Source organism: Molothrus aeneus, chromosome 3, assembly GCF_037042795.1.
Source record: "Molothrus aeneus isolate 106 chromosome 3, BPBGC_Maene_1.0, whole genome shotgun sequence".
Classification (NCBI taxonomy): Eukaryota; Metazoa; Chordata; class Aves; order Passeriformes; family Icteridae; genus Molothrus; species Molothrus aeneus.
In genome coordinates this window covers 21481307-21495674 of record NC_089648.1, presented here as the reverse complement: position 1 = coordinate 21495674, position 14368 = coordinate 21481307, and the positions used below count along the sequence as shown (strand labels likewise).

The 14368-nt window shown below is 40.4% G+C and overlaps 1 protein-coding gene across 2 annotated transcripts in view; it reads right to left on the bottom strand.

Moving 5' to 3' along the window:
• KCNH1 (potassium voltage-gated channel subfamily H member 1) overlaps positions 1–14368 on the bottom strand; it is a 180020-nt gene that overhangs the window by 121222 nt on the left and 44430 nt on the right. For both annotated transcript variants that reach the window (XM_066546469.1, XM_066546468.1), the window contains exon 7: positions 8077–8506. In XM_066546469.1, the coding sequence (XP_066402566.1) occupies positions 8077–8506 (430 nt within the window). The remainder of the gene's footprint in view (positions 1–8076; positions 8507–14368) is intronic.

Sequence of the window (14368 nt, the reverse complement as noted above, 5' to 3'; positions counted from 1 at the left end):
AGGCCAGGCCAGGAAACAAAGTATTACCATACTAATACACTGACAGAAAATACTTTCTTACTGCTTGCTTTGAAATGTGTTGGGGTGAGGAGGGGACTAACCCCAGATGAAGGGTCCACTCCTCATATGGCCATGGTCATTAGCTAAAACAGATTTATTACAGCATTAGCACTTGTGTTGTGAACCTGAAAAACAACCTTGAGTCCATCTTCACCCAGAGATGATTTTTGTAGGAATTTGCTATTTAGATAGGCGTCACCTAAAGGTTTTTTCTGATTTTAACACCAGTGTTTTATCATCGAACCAGAGAATCATTCAAATTGGAAAGGACCTTTGAGATCATCGAGTCCAACCTTAACCCAGCACTACCAAGTGCATCACTAAACCCAAGTGCCACATCTACATGTCTTCTCAGTACCTCCAGGATGGCGACTCCACCACTCCCCTGGGCACTCTATTCCCATGCCTGAATACCCTTCCCATGAAGAAATCTTTACTCATATCCAATCTAAGTCTCCCCTGATGCAACTTGAGGCTATTTCCTCTCATCCTATCATTTGTTAGTTCGTAGAAGAGACCATCCTCACCTGGCTGCACCCTCCTTTCAGGGAGTTGAGGAGATTTATAAGGTCTCCCCAGAGCCTCCTTTTCTCCAGGCTAAACACCCCCAGCTCCCTCAGCTGCTCCTCATCAGTCTTGTGCTCCAGACCCTCCACAAGCTCTGTTGCCCTTCTCTGGACTCACTCCAGCACCTCAGTGCATTTCTTGTAGTGAGGGGCCCAGAACTGAACACAGGATTTGAGGTGTGGCCTCACGAGTGCCCAGTACAGAGGGGGAAATCACTGTCCTTGCCCTGCTGGCCACACTATTTCTGGTACAAGCCAGAATGCCACTGGCCTCCTTGGCCACCTAGGCACAGGCTGGCTCATGCTCAGCTGCTGTCACCAGCACCCCTGGATCCTTTTCTGCTGGGCTGGTTTCCAGTCACTCTGCCCCAAGGCAGAGAGTTCCACAGGGTTGTTGTGACCCCAGTGCAGGACCTGTCACTTGACCTTGCTGAACCTCACCATTGGCCTCAGCACATCAGTCCAGTCTGTACAGATCCCTTGGCAGAGCCTTCCTGGCCTCCAGCAAATCAAGACTGCCACATGACTGGGTGCCCTCTGCAAAGTGGCTGAGAGTACACTTGACCCCCTCATCCAGATTATTCAGAAAGATATTAAACAAGACTGGTCCCAATACTGAGTCCTGGGGAACAGGGTTGGGCTTCAGTGCAAGCAATCCTGAAAAAAACAAGCAGGTCCTGGACATCCTTACCCAAAGAGGAGGCAGCTTTTATGAGCTAAGACTTTGGAGCTTGCTGAGTTGTGAAGCCTGTCAGCACTGATGGCATCTCTCCTCCATGGCCTGTCTGCACTGAATGTCAATGATGTAACTCTGTGCAGGCTCATCAGTGGGGCTGGAAATGCCACCACGACCCGGCACACCCCACGCTTACCGATGAGAAATACCGACGCGCTCCGCTGCAAACTGCATCCCTCGGGACTCAGATGTCTCAAGGATTGTTTATATACCCAAAAAGCCAAAAACAACGTTGTCTATCCATTTTGTTTCTATTTGTCACAATGACTTTGAAGTTTCGGTAGGTTTTGTTGTTGACTTTATGTTGGTTTTTTTTTGTTTTGCTTGGTTTTTACCCGTTCTTTACTCTGAACATGAAAAATTGAGATATTTTCCGCTTTAGAGATAACGAGACCAAATCCTGCCCTAATAGTTAAACCCTCTTCTACCATACAGACAAACTCTACCCACTTTTCTGCCAGCCTTATCACTTGGCTGAAACTTGCACAGAAATATATCCACAACACCTCTGGTGGTTTATTCTAGTGGAGAAAGCAAAATAACATTCAGAAATCCTAAACAGTTGCTTAACAATTACAGCAATAACATACCACCTCTTCAAATATCATGACTAGCATCAAATAAAAAGTAATAAGGCACAGCACAGAGGAGTGAAGGAACAGAACTGCAAAGACTGGACATACTTATTTAAAAAGAAATTTAAAAAAAAATTCCAGGCCTTTAAATTAGGAATTACTGGCTAGATGCTGTTGGCTAAGATAGATGAGAATGAAAATTATTGCAAAACTATCAGTCCTATAGAAAGCATGCCATCTGCAGCTTCAGGAGCTTGCAAGAGGTATGTGACATCTGAGGGATTTTTGTCACCTTGCCAGGGATGTGACAAAGACCAGGAATTCAAGAGACAGTTTTTGCAAGGCAAGGTTTCTTTTTCCTTTCCCAGCTTGTCCCCAAACCCAAAACACTGCACTGGCAATACCCATGAACACAGAGAAAGTTGCTTTGGATTTAAAATACCTTAGGCTTTTGTGCTGCACCCATTAATGATACCCTCAGCAAATCTAACTAACACTTGGCATGTGGCTGGCCCTTAGTTTCAGGCCACCAACTTCCAGCAAAAATTATTCCAACACATTCCCCCACCACCTAGAAGGGGTTCTAGAGTTAAATTTGTTTCTCTTTCCATTAGATACATGTTTAGTAAATGGCCACATCCATTTGCTTTTCAATTGATGACCTGCTTTATGAGGGGGAAATCATGCCTCAGGGAGATTATCAAACAAGATGCTGCAATGCCTCTATAACTTGTCCAGGTGTTTTGATAATAATAGTCTAGTTTTTAATCAGTTCCTCACTCACCTTGTTCACAAGAGCCACTAAACACTTCTTACCCTGCTGGAGGTCACCAAAGCACATGAACACTCTGTGAGAATGTGAAGGAGTAGCACTGACCTATGCATCATGATTCCTGCCACAAAGATTTTCTTAAAGCTCTCAGGAATGGTCACACTATTGTTCCTTTCAGCAGGAGTGCTGTAAACAAACCTGCCTATGTTTTCACATTTAACAAATGTTATTCACATTTCTGGATTGTTTGGGTGGTTTTGTTTGGTTTGGTTTTGGTGGATTTTTTGTCTAATGAGCAATAAACTATTCACAGACAAAGCTGATCAAAGCTGAGACAGCTACTCCATTCTCCTGGGACCTGTGTCTACCTTAATCAGAGACAGCAGCTGAAGTGCTGCAGGACTGCATGATGCTTGTGTTGCACTCCACATCATGCAGAAGAGGAGTGGCTTGGGTTTCTGGACTGTTTTGATTAATGAACTCAGTGGCTGACAATTCATCACGGTATGCAAGCATGCATGTTCATGAGTCTGACCTTTTAACTCCTGCTTTTGTCTTTTTCCATGATCCCTCTCACTATCTCCTCTTAGTGTTTCACAAGGGAATTTGTGATTTTGTTTAGCATTCAAAGATGTGCCTTTTCCTTCATATTGTGGATGTGTCCAGCCCTGTAGTTCCAGTAAGTTCCTACCTAACAAAGGAGAATTTAGCATAAACAGGCACCAAAAACTTGGAATCTTCTAATGCAACTGAAAACATCAACAAAAGGCTCCCAAAATGATGGATTTTGCTCCATTGCTCAAAATCCAAATAGGCAAGCATCCATCAGTATTATTTTATGTCAAAAGTCAAGAATGGCAAGCATTTTTAGAACTGCTCATCCATACTACACCTGCATAGCAAGGGGATTGCTGACAGTGCCCAGGTACAAAAATTGCAAATGAAAGTTCTCTGATTTTTGCTAGGGCTTAGGAAAAACAAACAATACCCAACCCAACCTGACAGAATCACTGAGAAAAATATATAAAGACTGTAATTTCAAGGCATATGTCTCCACAGGGAAGAAACCAAAAATTGAAATGGCTTTTTTTTTTTTCAAGTATTAAAAATGGAAAATATTTGTTTTTCTGCAGACCCAGACAGTGGTTTTAAGCCTGGTTTTATGTAATGTCAGCCTCACTGAAAGATCTGTCTGTAGACATCTTCCCTATTAATTAGCAATTTAGTGGCCATCTGTGGAAAGGGATAAGCAAATATGTTTTTCATTTAAAATGAAGCTGAGGAATTAATTGCTTTTACTTCCCCTAGTAACTCATCCTTCTCTCTCTATACACACACACATACAGTCAATAAAGAAAGTGAGGCAAAACCATGCAGGTCAGCTCACAGATGTGAAGATATTTTACTTTGCAAAACTACAATTCAACATATGTTCAGGAAAAGCAGCTACACAGTAACAAGACACATAAGCTTCCACAGAACAGAAATCATTAAAAGCAGCCACTGGGTATTTCATCTCTATTTTAAAATAACTTGATCTTCCCAAACAGATGTGCATTATTTGAGGTCAAGAATCAAGAGCAATTTTCACCTACCCCCTCCAGTGGAGCTGATGAAGTGACAAAACATCCCTGGGGTTATGAGTATGCCACAGCCCCCCACAAATCTAATTAGGGGCTTCACCTTCCCACATCAAAATAACCAGCAGCAGGACACTTTTCTCTCTGAAAACTGCAGCCACAATGAGGTCAGCAGGACAGCATGTGCATCACTGCATTTGAGAGCACAAGAACACCACCCTGCAGAAAGAGGCCCTGGAGCAGAGACCAGGGCTGCTGACAGAAGGCCAGGCTTTGTTAAACTCTATCCCAAGTTAAACACAACCAACAAAGCCAGCCCCACAGGCTCAATACCCACACACAGCTTATTCACCTCAATGATGCCTTCCCAGTGTCTGTGCACAACTAATATCATGTACCCAACTCCTCCTACAAGCTACATACATTACACTTTTTACTGGGTCAACATTTGCACTCAACTCAGCCAAAATTCCCACTGCTCCAGGACAGCTTCACTAAAGTATTTCTAAATTTTTCATTAAAAGCTACCTGGATTTATTATTTACCATAATGAAAGCTTGAATAAAAGAGAAAATGGAAGTGATCTTACTACTTTGGTGGTCTTACCTACTTTTTAAAACAGCCATCTGATATCCCAGCAAAGTACTATAACTGATGGTCAGTGTGTCAACAGAGTTAATGCAACAGGAATGAAATTCTGCCACACGATCAGCTTTACAGAGGGAGTGAGCAGTGAGCAGAAGGGGATATACCCATGGCTGAGCAGCAGAGCAAACCACATTTTGTCTTAAGAAAGATGGAATTCCAGTGTTAACTCCATCTCCCTGGGCATAAGCATATTAAGACACATGGAAGGACACTAGTTATGAACTGCTTATGCTTTCAAATATCTCTAATATTCTGGGCCTTTCTGGCACAAACACCCCATTGGGATGTCACCACAGGCCTGTGCTGACTGTAGCACAAACCTTTCAGCTGATTTGCCAGTGGAAAAGACAGCAATGCATGTCTTAAAAACACTTGTTTACACAGCAAGTCCTCTTCAGAAACACAGGCTCAACAGACAACAATCCAAGATCAAAGAAGAAAGTATCACTACTATTCACACCTTTTTTCTTCAGAAACTATTCAAGATACTGAGCCACTAAACAAAAACAAAACTAGAAACCAAGTTGCTAGAAACAAGGATCTGAAAGCCTTGCAAAGCCACCACACCACCTGGCAATGTACACACCATGACCAGCCCTTCCCAGAGGCACAAGAACTTTGCACAATCAAATCCATTGGATTAAAAATAATTCTGAGCAGGAAGAATTGACAATTCTAAAAGTAACTCTTCCTTTCTCTCTACTTGATGCCAGCAATTCCAGAGAAGCAGCTCTTGAGTGGCCCTACCAAACCAAGGAGGCACAGCTCATGGAGCAAACTGAAGCCAAACCATTGATACCAATAATCAGGGGAGGTTGCAAAGGCAGGGCTGCGACTCTGAACTGATCCAGGACCCACAGAGCTGCAGCTTCTGTGACAGCCACCAGTGGGAGGGCAAGGCCCTGCCATGCACTGCACCCTGACTTTCTGCAGGGCAGCCTCACACCCAGCCCATGCAGGAAAGGTGGGGCTTGAAGACATTTTCACACATATCCACCTTCTTCACTGTCATTTCCAGAAAAGTCAGTTTCTTTGAGAAATAAAAATAAGGTAAAAATTTCAAAGGTGATCTTGCTAATGAAATTGTGACTGTAAGCTTAGCTGGCCACAGTATTGTTTAAGCCACTAGTCTTTTGATACAGCACTTATTGCTATTCAAATGAGCAGAGGATGAAACACACAAAAAGAAAGGTTATCATTTTCTTTCTGCTGATCTAAATCAACATTATTTATGCATAAATTCAGTTTCTTTCTGCCACATTGTCATATGAAGAGCTTGGAACAGGTGCAAGTCCAAAATAACCCCATGTACATTCATGACTTTTTGAAGGCTATGCTTAATCATTATTCATAGTACTAAATAATAATACTGATCAATACTAGCTGTTCTTGTTCTAGCTAGTATCATGGTCATAACAATAAGCCAAAGACCAGGATATTTCCTATCCAACTGGCACCTTCCTCAGAAAATATGTTTGGAAGCCTGTTTTGTGCTACACCACTACATTGTCTAATGCACTTTCTCAAGAGAAAACTGCAAAATTTTATCCATATTTTATATAAATTTCCCTTCTCCTACAGGGTGTTTTATTAGGATGATGGGATTCTTGGCAGACAAAAAAGCTAGAAAAACAAAATTAGTAATCTTTATAGCTCAAATATCCCAACCCTGTGTGATCAACAATGTTTGTCTTGATAGTTTTTTTCACTAACCTTCAGCAGACTTAACACTACACACATAAGCTCAGTGTGTGACTTCAGTGTTGCTGTAAAAGGACACATCAGAATCAAAAGTTCACATTTCTGCAGCAGGCACTGTACTGCTAATTGAGTTTCATTATGTATTTGGTTTTCATTTTCTGCTTAGCAAGGACTGACTTTCTCCTCCTCTGGATGCAATGTTACCATACAGAAGCTTCTATCTTTCTCATCTATACAATGACAAATTTTCCCATGGACAAAGCAGATTTTTTTTTCCTTATTTTGGTTCAAACTCCACCCTTATCTAGAAAACCATGACCTAGTTTAACAGTGGCCACCATATGGTTCTTAACTCCAAGTAGCTCTCAAGGCACTTTGAATGCAGATCCCGCACTGAAATGACAACATGGCCAAAAGCTGGACAGCTTGGCAACTTGTACCCATTCTAACAAGGATGTCTGAGCCAGAGGTGCCCAAGCACAGCAGCACCCCCCTTGCTTCAGGACATGTCTGTGTGCTCAGCCCACGGCAGAGTTTGTGGTTCCTACAGAGTCCCAGTTCTCTCCCTTAGAAGATGATGCTCCCAGACCTCCTCCCACACTCTGACCCACTTATCAAGTGTATACAGCTCTCAGACGTGAAGAGTTTGCCACATACTAAAATGGAGGCAAAAAGGTGCATTAATTCTTAACACTTCAGTCTTTAAGCATTTTATGGATATTACAAGAGCATATTGAGGTGATATGGACAGAATATTTTTTCCAAAACAACTGAATTTTTGCTAGTCACAACAATACTCCTATTTGTGATTTAAACCTAACCAGTAACGAAGTGTGTAAGTAAATGCTTATACTGCCACCAAAAATATTTTTAGCTGCATCACATTTACCAGGATTCCAGATGTTCTTGTGAAACCAGCATTGATGACATGCAGCCATTTGGTGTTGTGCACTGATTTGCAGAAACAAACAAACTCCACAACTTTGTGGAAGTTGTAAAGCCAGTATGTTTATTATAGCGCTGGACACATGTGGGGACCGCTCCCCTCAAAAGACATGTGTGTGTGCCTCTGAGAACTCCAGATCCTTTTATTATCTCTCCCTCAAATACATGTGCATGCAATTTCACAGTAGGTTCATACATATTCATTCTACTGATTTCACGTGACATTTTCCGCTAATTCTTCTTTATCAGAAAGAATTCCTGGGTCAGTTTGCCCTCTCTCGGTCTAGCCCCCCCTATCTCTTGTCCTTTGGCTGCAGCAGTTTCTCCCAGCATAGGCTTTTTATGAGAACAGGCAGTCAGACTAAACAGCTATGTTTGCAAGCTTACAGACTTAACTCAAAGATGTACATTTCACCTAAATCAAAATGGATTTCTACTCTGGAAAATTTCCACTCTGTCTCAGTATGAAAAAGACAGAATCTCTAATACTTACAGCCAATCATCATCATAGCCACAGCGAAGATCTTCTCCCCATCCGTCGTGGGAGCGATGTTCCCGAATCCCACGCTGGTCAGGCTGGTCATGGTGAAGTAGAGCGAGGAGATGTAGACGGAGTCCTTGCTGGGCCCGCCCTCCCACTTGCCGAAGCCGGAGGTGTTGAAGCGGTAGGGAGTGCCGATGGACTCCCCCAGCTGGTAGAGCCAGCTCTCGGTGCGGATGGTGTTGGTGTCCTCGTCGATGACCTCGTAGTCGCCGATGCTGTACCAGATGCAGGCCAGCCAGTGCGCGGCCAGCCCGAACACGCACACCAGCAGCACCAGCACCGCCGCCCCGTACTCGATGTAGTGGTCCAGCTTGCGAGCCACGCGGCCCAGCCGCAGCAGCCTGACCACTTTGAGGGAGCTGAAGAGGCTGCTGATGCCCTGGAAGGACAAAGAACAGCGGCCATTAGGATTTCATGTGAAAGCAGCAATATTTATAACTGCGGCTTCCAAAGAAACAAGGTGATCCACAAAAAAACATAGTCACCAGATAACTGTGAAACACAAAAACCTTACTGACCCTTCCCAGGGATGGATATATGCACCCTTACCTTCATTCACTACCATTTTGGGGGTTACTCTCCCTTTTCAGATTATTTGAACAGGTTTACCGATACCTTTGTAAAAACTTCAAACGACAGGCTGTCTATTGCATATCCAGCTGTGAATTCTTATGCAACACGTCAGATGTAATGTCTCAGATATAAGAGAGATTACAATATTTAGCTCAGACATATCAGAAAGATAAATAAAGCCAAAAAATACTGGCAGTACCTGGCAATTTGTTATTTTCCTATTTCCTATAATGCATTTCCTATGACTTCACTTTTCTATACAAATTCACGCACTTATAATCAGTCCTCTGACATTTCTCATATGAACTACACAAAGCTTAAGTATTTCAAATATCTCACTAATCCCCAAATTATATCCTTTTTATGACAGCTTTGATATCAATGCAGTATTTCTGTACTGAAAATAATATGGTTCCCATGAAACAGAATTAAGCCAGCATGCAGGATTTTGTATTGTTAACTTTTATACAGATTTGCACAAGAAGTCAAATTAAAAAATTCAAACCCATTTGGAGCATAAGAATATCTGAATAGCCTATCATAAAAATCCTTCCTTTTTTCTTTCTACTTCCTCTTACTAAGACTCTTTCATACATAGAAGTCTGATTAAAATTTAAGCAGACTGGTTTAATGAGTATTTCTGGAAATGCATAATTGCATACTTCTGGTCACCAGCTTTTACTGGAAGTTTGTTTATTCCTGCATAAATACAACTGCCTCAGTATCTTAGGCTGCTTCAGTGCACTAGAAAAGATGTTTTATTAAATAATTACATAAAGTATATTGACTCATGTTCCCCAAGACTGCAGCAATATATTTTCCCTTTATTTCATGAATTTGTCATGATTACATTGACTCATTTTCAGAGACAGATGTAATTTGTTACCTGGGAACACACTAGCAATTTCTATTAAGTATCTGGACAAGATCTAATGCAAACAGGGGGTGGGGAGTAAAAAGAGAGAGAGAGAGATAAAAAAAGAAAATAAAAAGCAGCCTTCCTTTAAATCAGAGATATTTCCAGAAATCTAGAAGAGAGCAAGTGAACTACTCTTTTAATGAATATCTAAGCCAAACTTTTCAAGTCACTGATACAAAAATTGCTTCACAAAGCTAATTTCCATTTCCCATTCATTCCATACCTAGCTTTATTTTGTAAACACTGGAGCAAAGCCTCAGTGCCAATTCTGAGAATATGACACAAAAGACCTTCATTTCCAGGGGAGGGAAAGCAGGTATTTCTGAACACTCTGTATGCTGAGGAAAAGCAAAGTGGAAAATGCAAAAAATTATGACCACATTTTAGAATTGGATATACAAGTCCTGGACTGACAAGCACATTTAGTCTCTGCATTTTAAATATTCTGACATTACAAGACAGCCTTCTGGCTTTTTCCCTCAGGGCTCATGCCCACTTCTCCCTGTTCTCTTTGCAAACCTTAACAGTGAAACACTCATTTTTTTTCATTTTGAGAGGTCTCCAGCAATGATGCTCTTTTAGCTTCAGTCTTAAAACCAAGCCTTTTAATCACACGCTGCTTCAAAATTTCCACCCCAACATCGGAGAAAATGGTTTTATTTTTGTTCAAAAGCAGTGGTGCAAAACCTGTTCTTCAAATTAAACATATCCCTATGATTAAAAAATAAACCCCAAAAAATGCTGTTTGTCAGCATGAGTCCTACCAAAGCCAAAAAATAATAATGCTTTAGGAAGGACTTAATAGCTTAGAATTTGGTTAATTCTTAATTAAAAATTAAGAATTAAAAATTAGAAAGAGTCAAGGATTAGAAATACTTGGGGAAAGGAAAGAATCACAGGAGAGCAGCTCAAGAAATTGGATATGAAAATTGGGAATACTAATTAAAATACATTAAATCAGATTTTAAAAGTCTAAGGCAAAATACTTTTTTCAAGCATTCTCTTATCCTAATTTCCCTTGTGGAATTCACTAAAAGAAATTTTATTAAAAAATTTAAATGGGATTGAACTGTATCATTTGGGAGAAACTGATTCTACCAAATTCTTACCAGACATAGATAGAATTAGGCTTTTTGTACAAGAACTTGAATATTTACAAGAAATATATACTTGATTTAGTGGTACTGGAAGGATACATTTAATATTCAAATTTCTCCTAATGCTCACCTGACTGCATTGCCAATGAGATTCTAAAAGTTTAGAAAAAGCTCTATAAAAAAACTCCGATTTATTTTTATTTCAGCATGAACAGTGTTCTCTCTTTGATTTCCTCAAAGGAAAGGAGTTGTCTATCCTAAATGGATCAATATCACGAGCAAGAACTGCACAGGGAAATGATCATGCATATAACTCTTAAGAATTTCTAAGTGAAAGAATTTCAAATGGTTACAAACAACTGAAACTTAATAGACTGTTTCACAGATTATAAAGTAGGGAAAAAAAAATCAGATAGTCCTGCAATACTTTAAATCAGTACTTTTTGGCACTAGATTTAGCAAATTATATTTTAATGCTCACTGGAATAGATCTGTTGGATTGAAAAATTGACAATTTTAGATTACCACTTTCTGAAATAGAAATGTACTTTTAGATTATTGTCCATTTTAATGCTCTTATCAGTGCAGATTATTTTTATGCTTTTATCGTACAGATGGCTCCATGATGTCACGCAAAGGAGCCTGAACTCAATTTACTTCTCTTGATGTGTGTCCCACCCTCCTGGTCTGCTGCTCCTGCCAGTTTTGAGAGGCAGATGAGGAGACACCCAGAGATCCTTGTGCCCAAAGGAAACAGAAAAACCTCAGTTCATGAAGAGCTAGAAACGGCACTGCATGTCCCAGGCAGGCTCCTTCAGATGCTCTGCTCTAAAGGGTCACCATAAGGAATGTCTTTGTGGCAGCCAGGGAAAGGACAAGGCTAAGTAATATTCCATGGAGTTCTACTGGGTCTGATTTACCTCAACACAGTTGCAACTACTGGTACTCTATCCAACAGAAAACATCCCTTAAGGCTATGCAAAAATAAATTTTTAAAAATCTGTTATATGGTCAGAATAGACACATAGTACATTTTTACTATATTTTTACAGAGAGAACTTGGGTGCAGTGCTCACTTCAATATGCAGCACTTGGTCAGGCATGTCAGAAAATACTGAATTTCACACACACTTGTATTTCAAATGTTTTGAAGCGATTGAATGAGACTAAAAAATTCTACTGCTGATACCTGTGTATTGATGTTGATAAATATTTCATAGACTGGCAGGTTTACTCTCATTGCCAGTGATGGCTGCTGCATAAAAAAGGAAGAAAGTGTAGCCAGTCCCCTCCAAACCAAAGGGCAAGCTCAAGGCACTGAGACACTGAAGAAATCATTCCATAGCCACTGACTGAGCAGACTTGAATGTCAAAAGCTCTTAAAATAATAAATACAACCACTTCCCCTCCCTCTCCTTCTACACATTCTTAGCAGAGTAGAACTGAACCCCGAAAACAGAAAAACAGACCAGCCTCAGTCCCACAGCAAAGCAGTGCTCATTTTATATTCAAAGAAAAGGCTTCATAAGTTTGTCCATTAAATGCTGCCAAAAGTAAATTTCCATGTATAATTTGTCCTTAATTAGACTTCCTCACTATATTCTATGCACATTTACACAGGTTTTCTTCTGTATTTCCTTGCTTTCTGCAAGTTCTAACCTACTGTGAGTGCACTCCTTGTCTCACACTGATACCTCAGCATGTAAGCAGCCTTCTTTCCAAACACGGGATCCAGGACATCCATTTGTTGGCTCTCCCTCTCAATCAGACAATGTAAGATTTGTGCTATTACTCCCACACCCAGAAAAAGAGACAGAGGCACTGTGGAAACACAAGGGCTGTAAGCAGAGCAATTATTGTTCCTTGTGTCTTTGTGGTCCAAGAACAGTAACAGTGGACGCACAGTGATAGATGCTGTACAGACAAAAGCAGTTGCTGCTGTTCATTTGCCATGCAAAATTAAATTCAGCTCAATTCATTGACTAATAAAAGCCCACCTAGAAAAAAATTAAAATACAAATTGTTTAAAGAACAGCCATCAAAAGTAACCGAGGTCACCTCACCTGCCCCCCCAAAAACATGAAAAATACTTAGTTTTCCATTCCAAACAAGATACAGCATGAATAACTGCAGAAAATAACTAAAATGCTGCATTCACCCCACCTCCTACAGCTGCAGTAGCACAAGTACTTTAGTAATAGATTCAATCTACATGACAGTATTCACTTTTTAGGCCATTATTCACTTTCTACATGTACAGAAAGAAAATGCACTTAACCCAAGCATTAAGATTTTTTTTCTAGGCTCAAAGGCAGGATAATTTACTTCCTACTTACTACCTATTTTTAAAAAGAGAAACATTCAGTATTGGCACAAATCTTTCCTAAGTTTTTCAGCACTTTTCTCTCATATGGAACTGCTAAAGTTCAGGCTTCATCTCAATTAATGGGAGATGCAGGAGACTAAAAGCTAACCATTAAAAGAAAGAGAATGAAACAGACAAAAAAAAATTATTTATTCCAAAAGGGGAGGCAATGAACCAAATTTATCACTACTGTGAGGCAAAAGCTGCAGAAAGCACTGCCTTCTTTCTTGGCACTTTATTTGAAGCCAGCCATGCCACAACCTGGCTCTGCCTATCTGCAGTAACCTGGCAGCCCTGTCAGGTCATCATTAGGACTACACATTTCCGTCATTTGTCTCCTCTGATTTTCTTAATTAGGTCTGAGAACATGACCTTTCCTACAGATGGCCATATTTAGCAACCAAGAGATGAGATAGCGTTATGTGCACAGGTCAAAATCAATATCTAAGCCCTCTGGATACTGCTGTGGTTTTCAGCACTGAAGAAAACACATCTCTAGACCCCTGAAGCTTATTTTAGTCAGACATTTGTGAGCTTGGTTAGGAATGGGGGAGAAACAGCAATAATTCATGCATTAGAGCACAGGGTGTGGGAAGAGATGGGAAGGCTGATTTTTCATTTGTAAGACTATGTCCATGTTTGCCTTACATGCATACATGCACACTCAAAAAAAACCAAAAACCAACAAAAACCAAAACCAGGAAACAAACTCTATTTTCCTTTTACTTTAAGAGGAAGAACAAGAATAAAGATAACACATAAGTAACCTAAAGAAATCCTACTTTCTGTGGTAGCAAATAAAAATTAACCCCAACAACCTATTTCCCTATGCTTCTGATTCAAAGCAACAGCCAGTTCCAGAAGCTTTTTACTTATCTCAAAGAAGCAAAACACCCAAATAATATTTAGCGTTACTGGCATTTAATATCTCTCCATCTTTTCCAATTCTAATTCCATCCCTAATATGAAATAGACTACAGAGCAACCACTTAGCTACTCAAACAAATATCCTTTGTCATCTCATCTGACTTTCTGCCTCAGATCGATACAAGTGTGCTGAATGGGGGGGGAAGAGGAGAGTAACTGATCCCTGCCTCTGGAACATGCCTCCCTTTATAGACAGTGTAAATCTCACTCTAACAGCAGCTTTTTGAAATAATTCAGACTCTTAATATATTCAATTAGCTCTCCTTCTTGGAAAAAGGCTATCACCATATATTATCACTGAAAATGTAATTCAGCGTTTTAATTCTTTTAGCCTGATACAGATTGAATAGCTTATGTAGA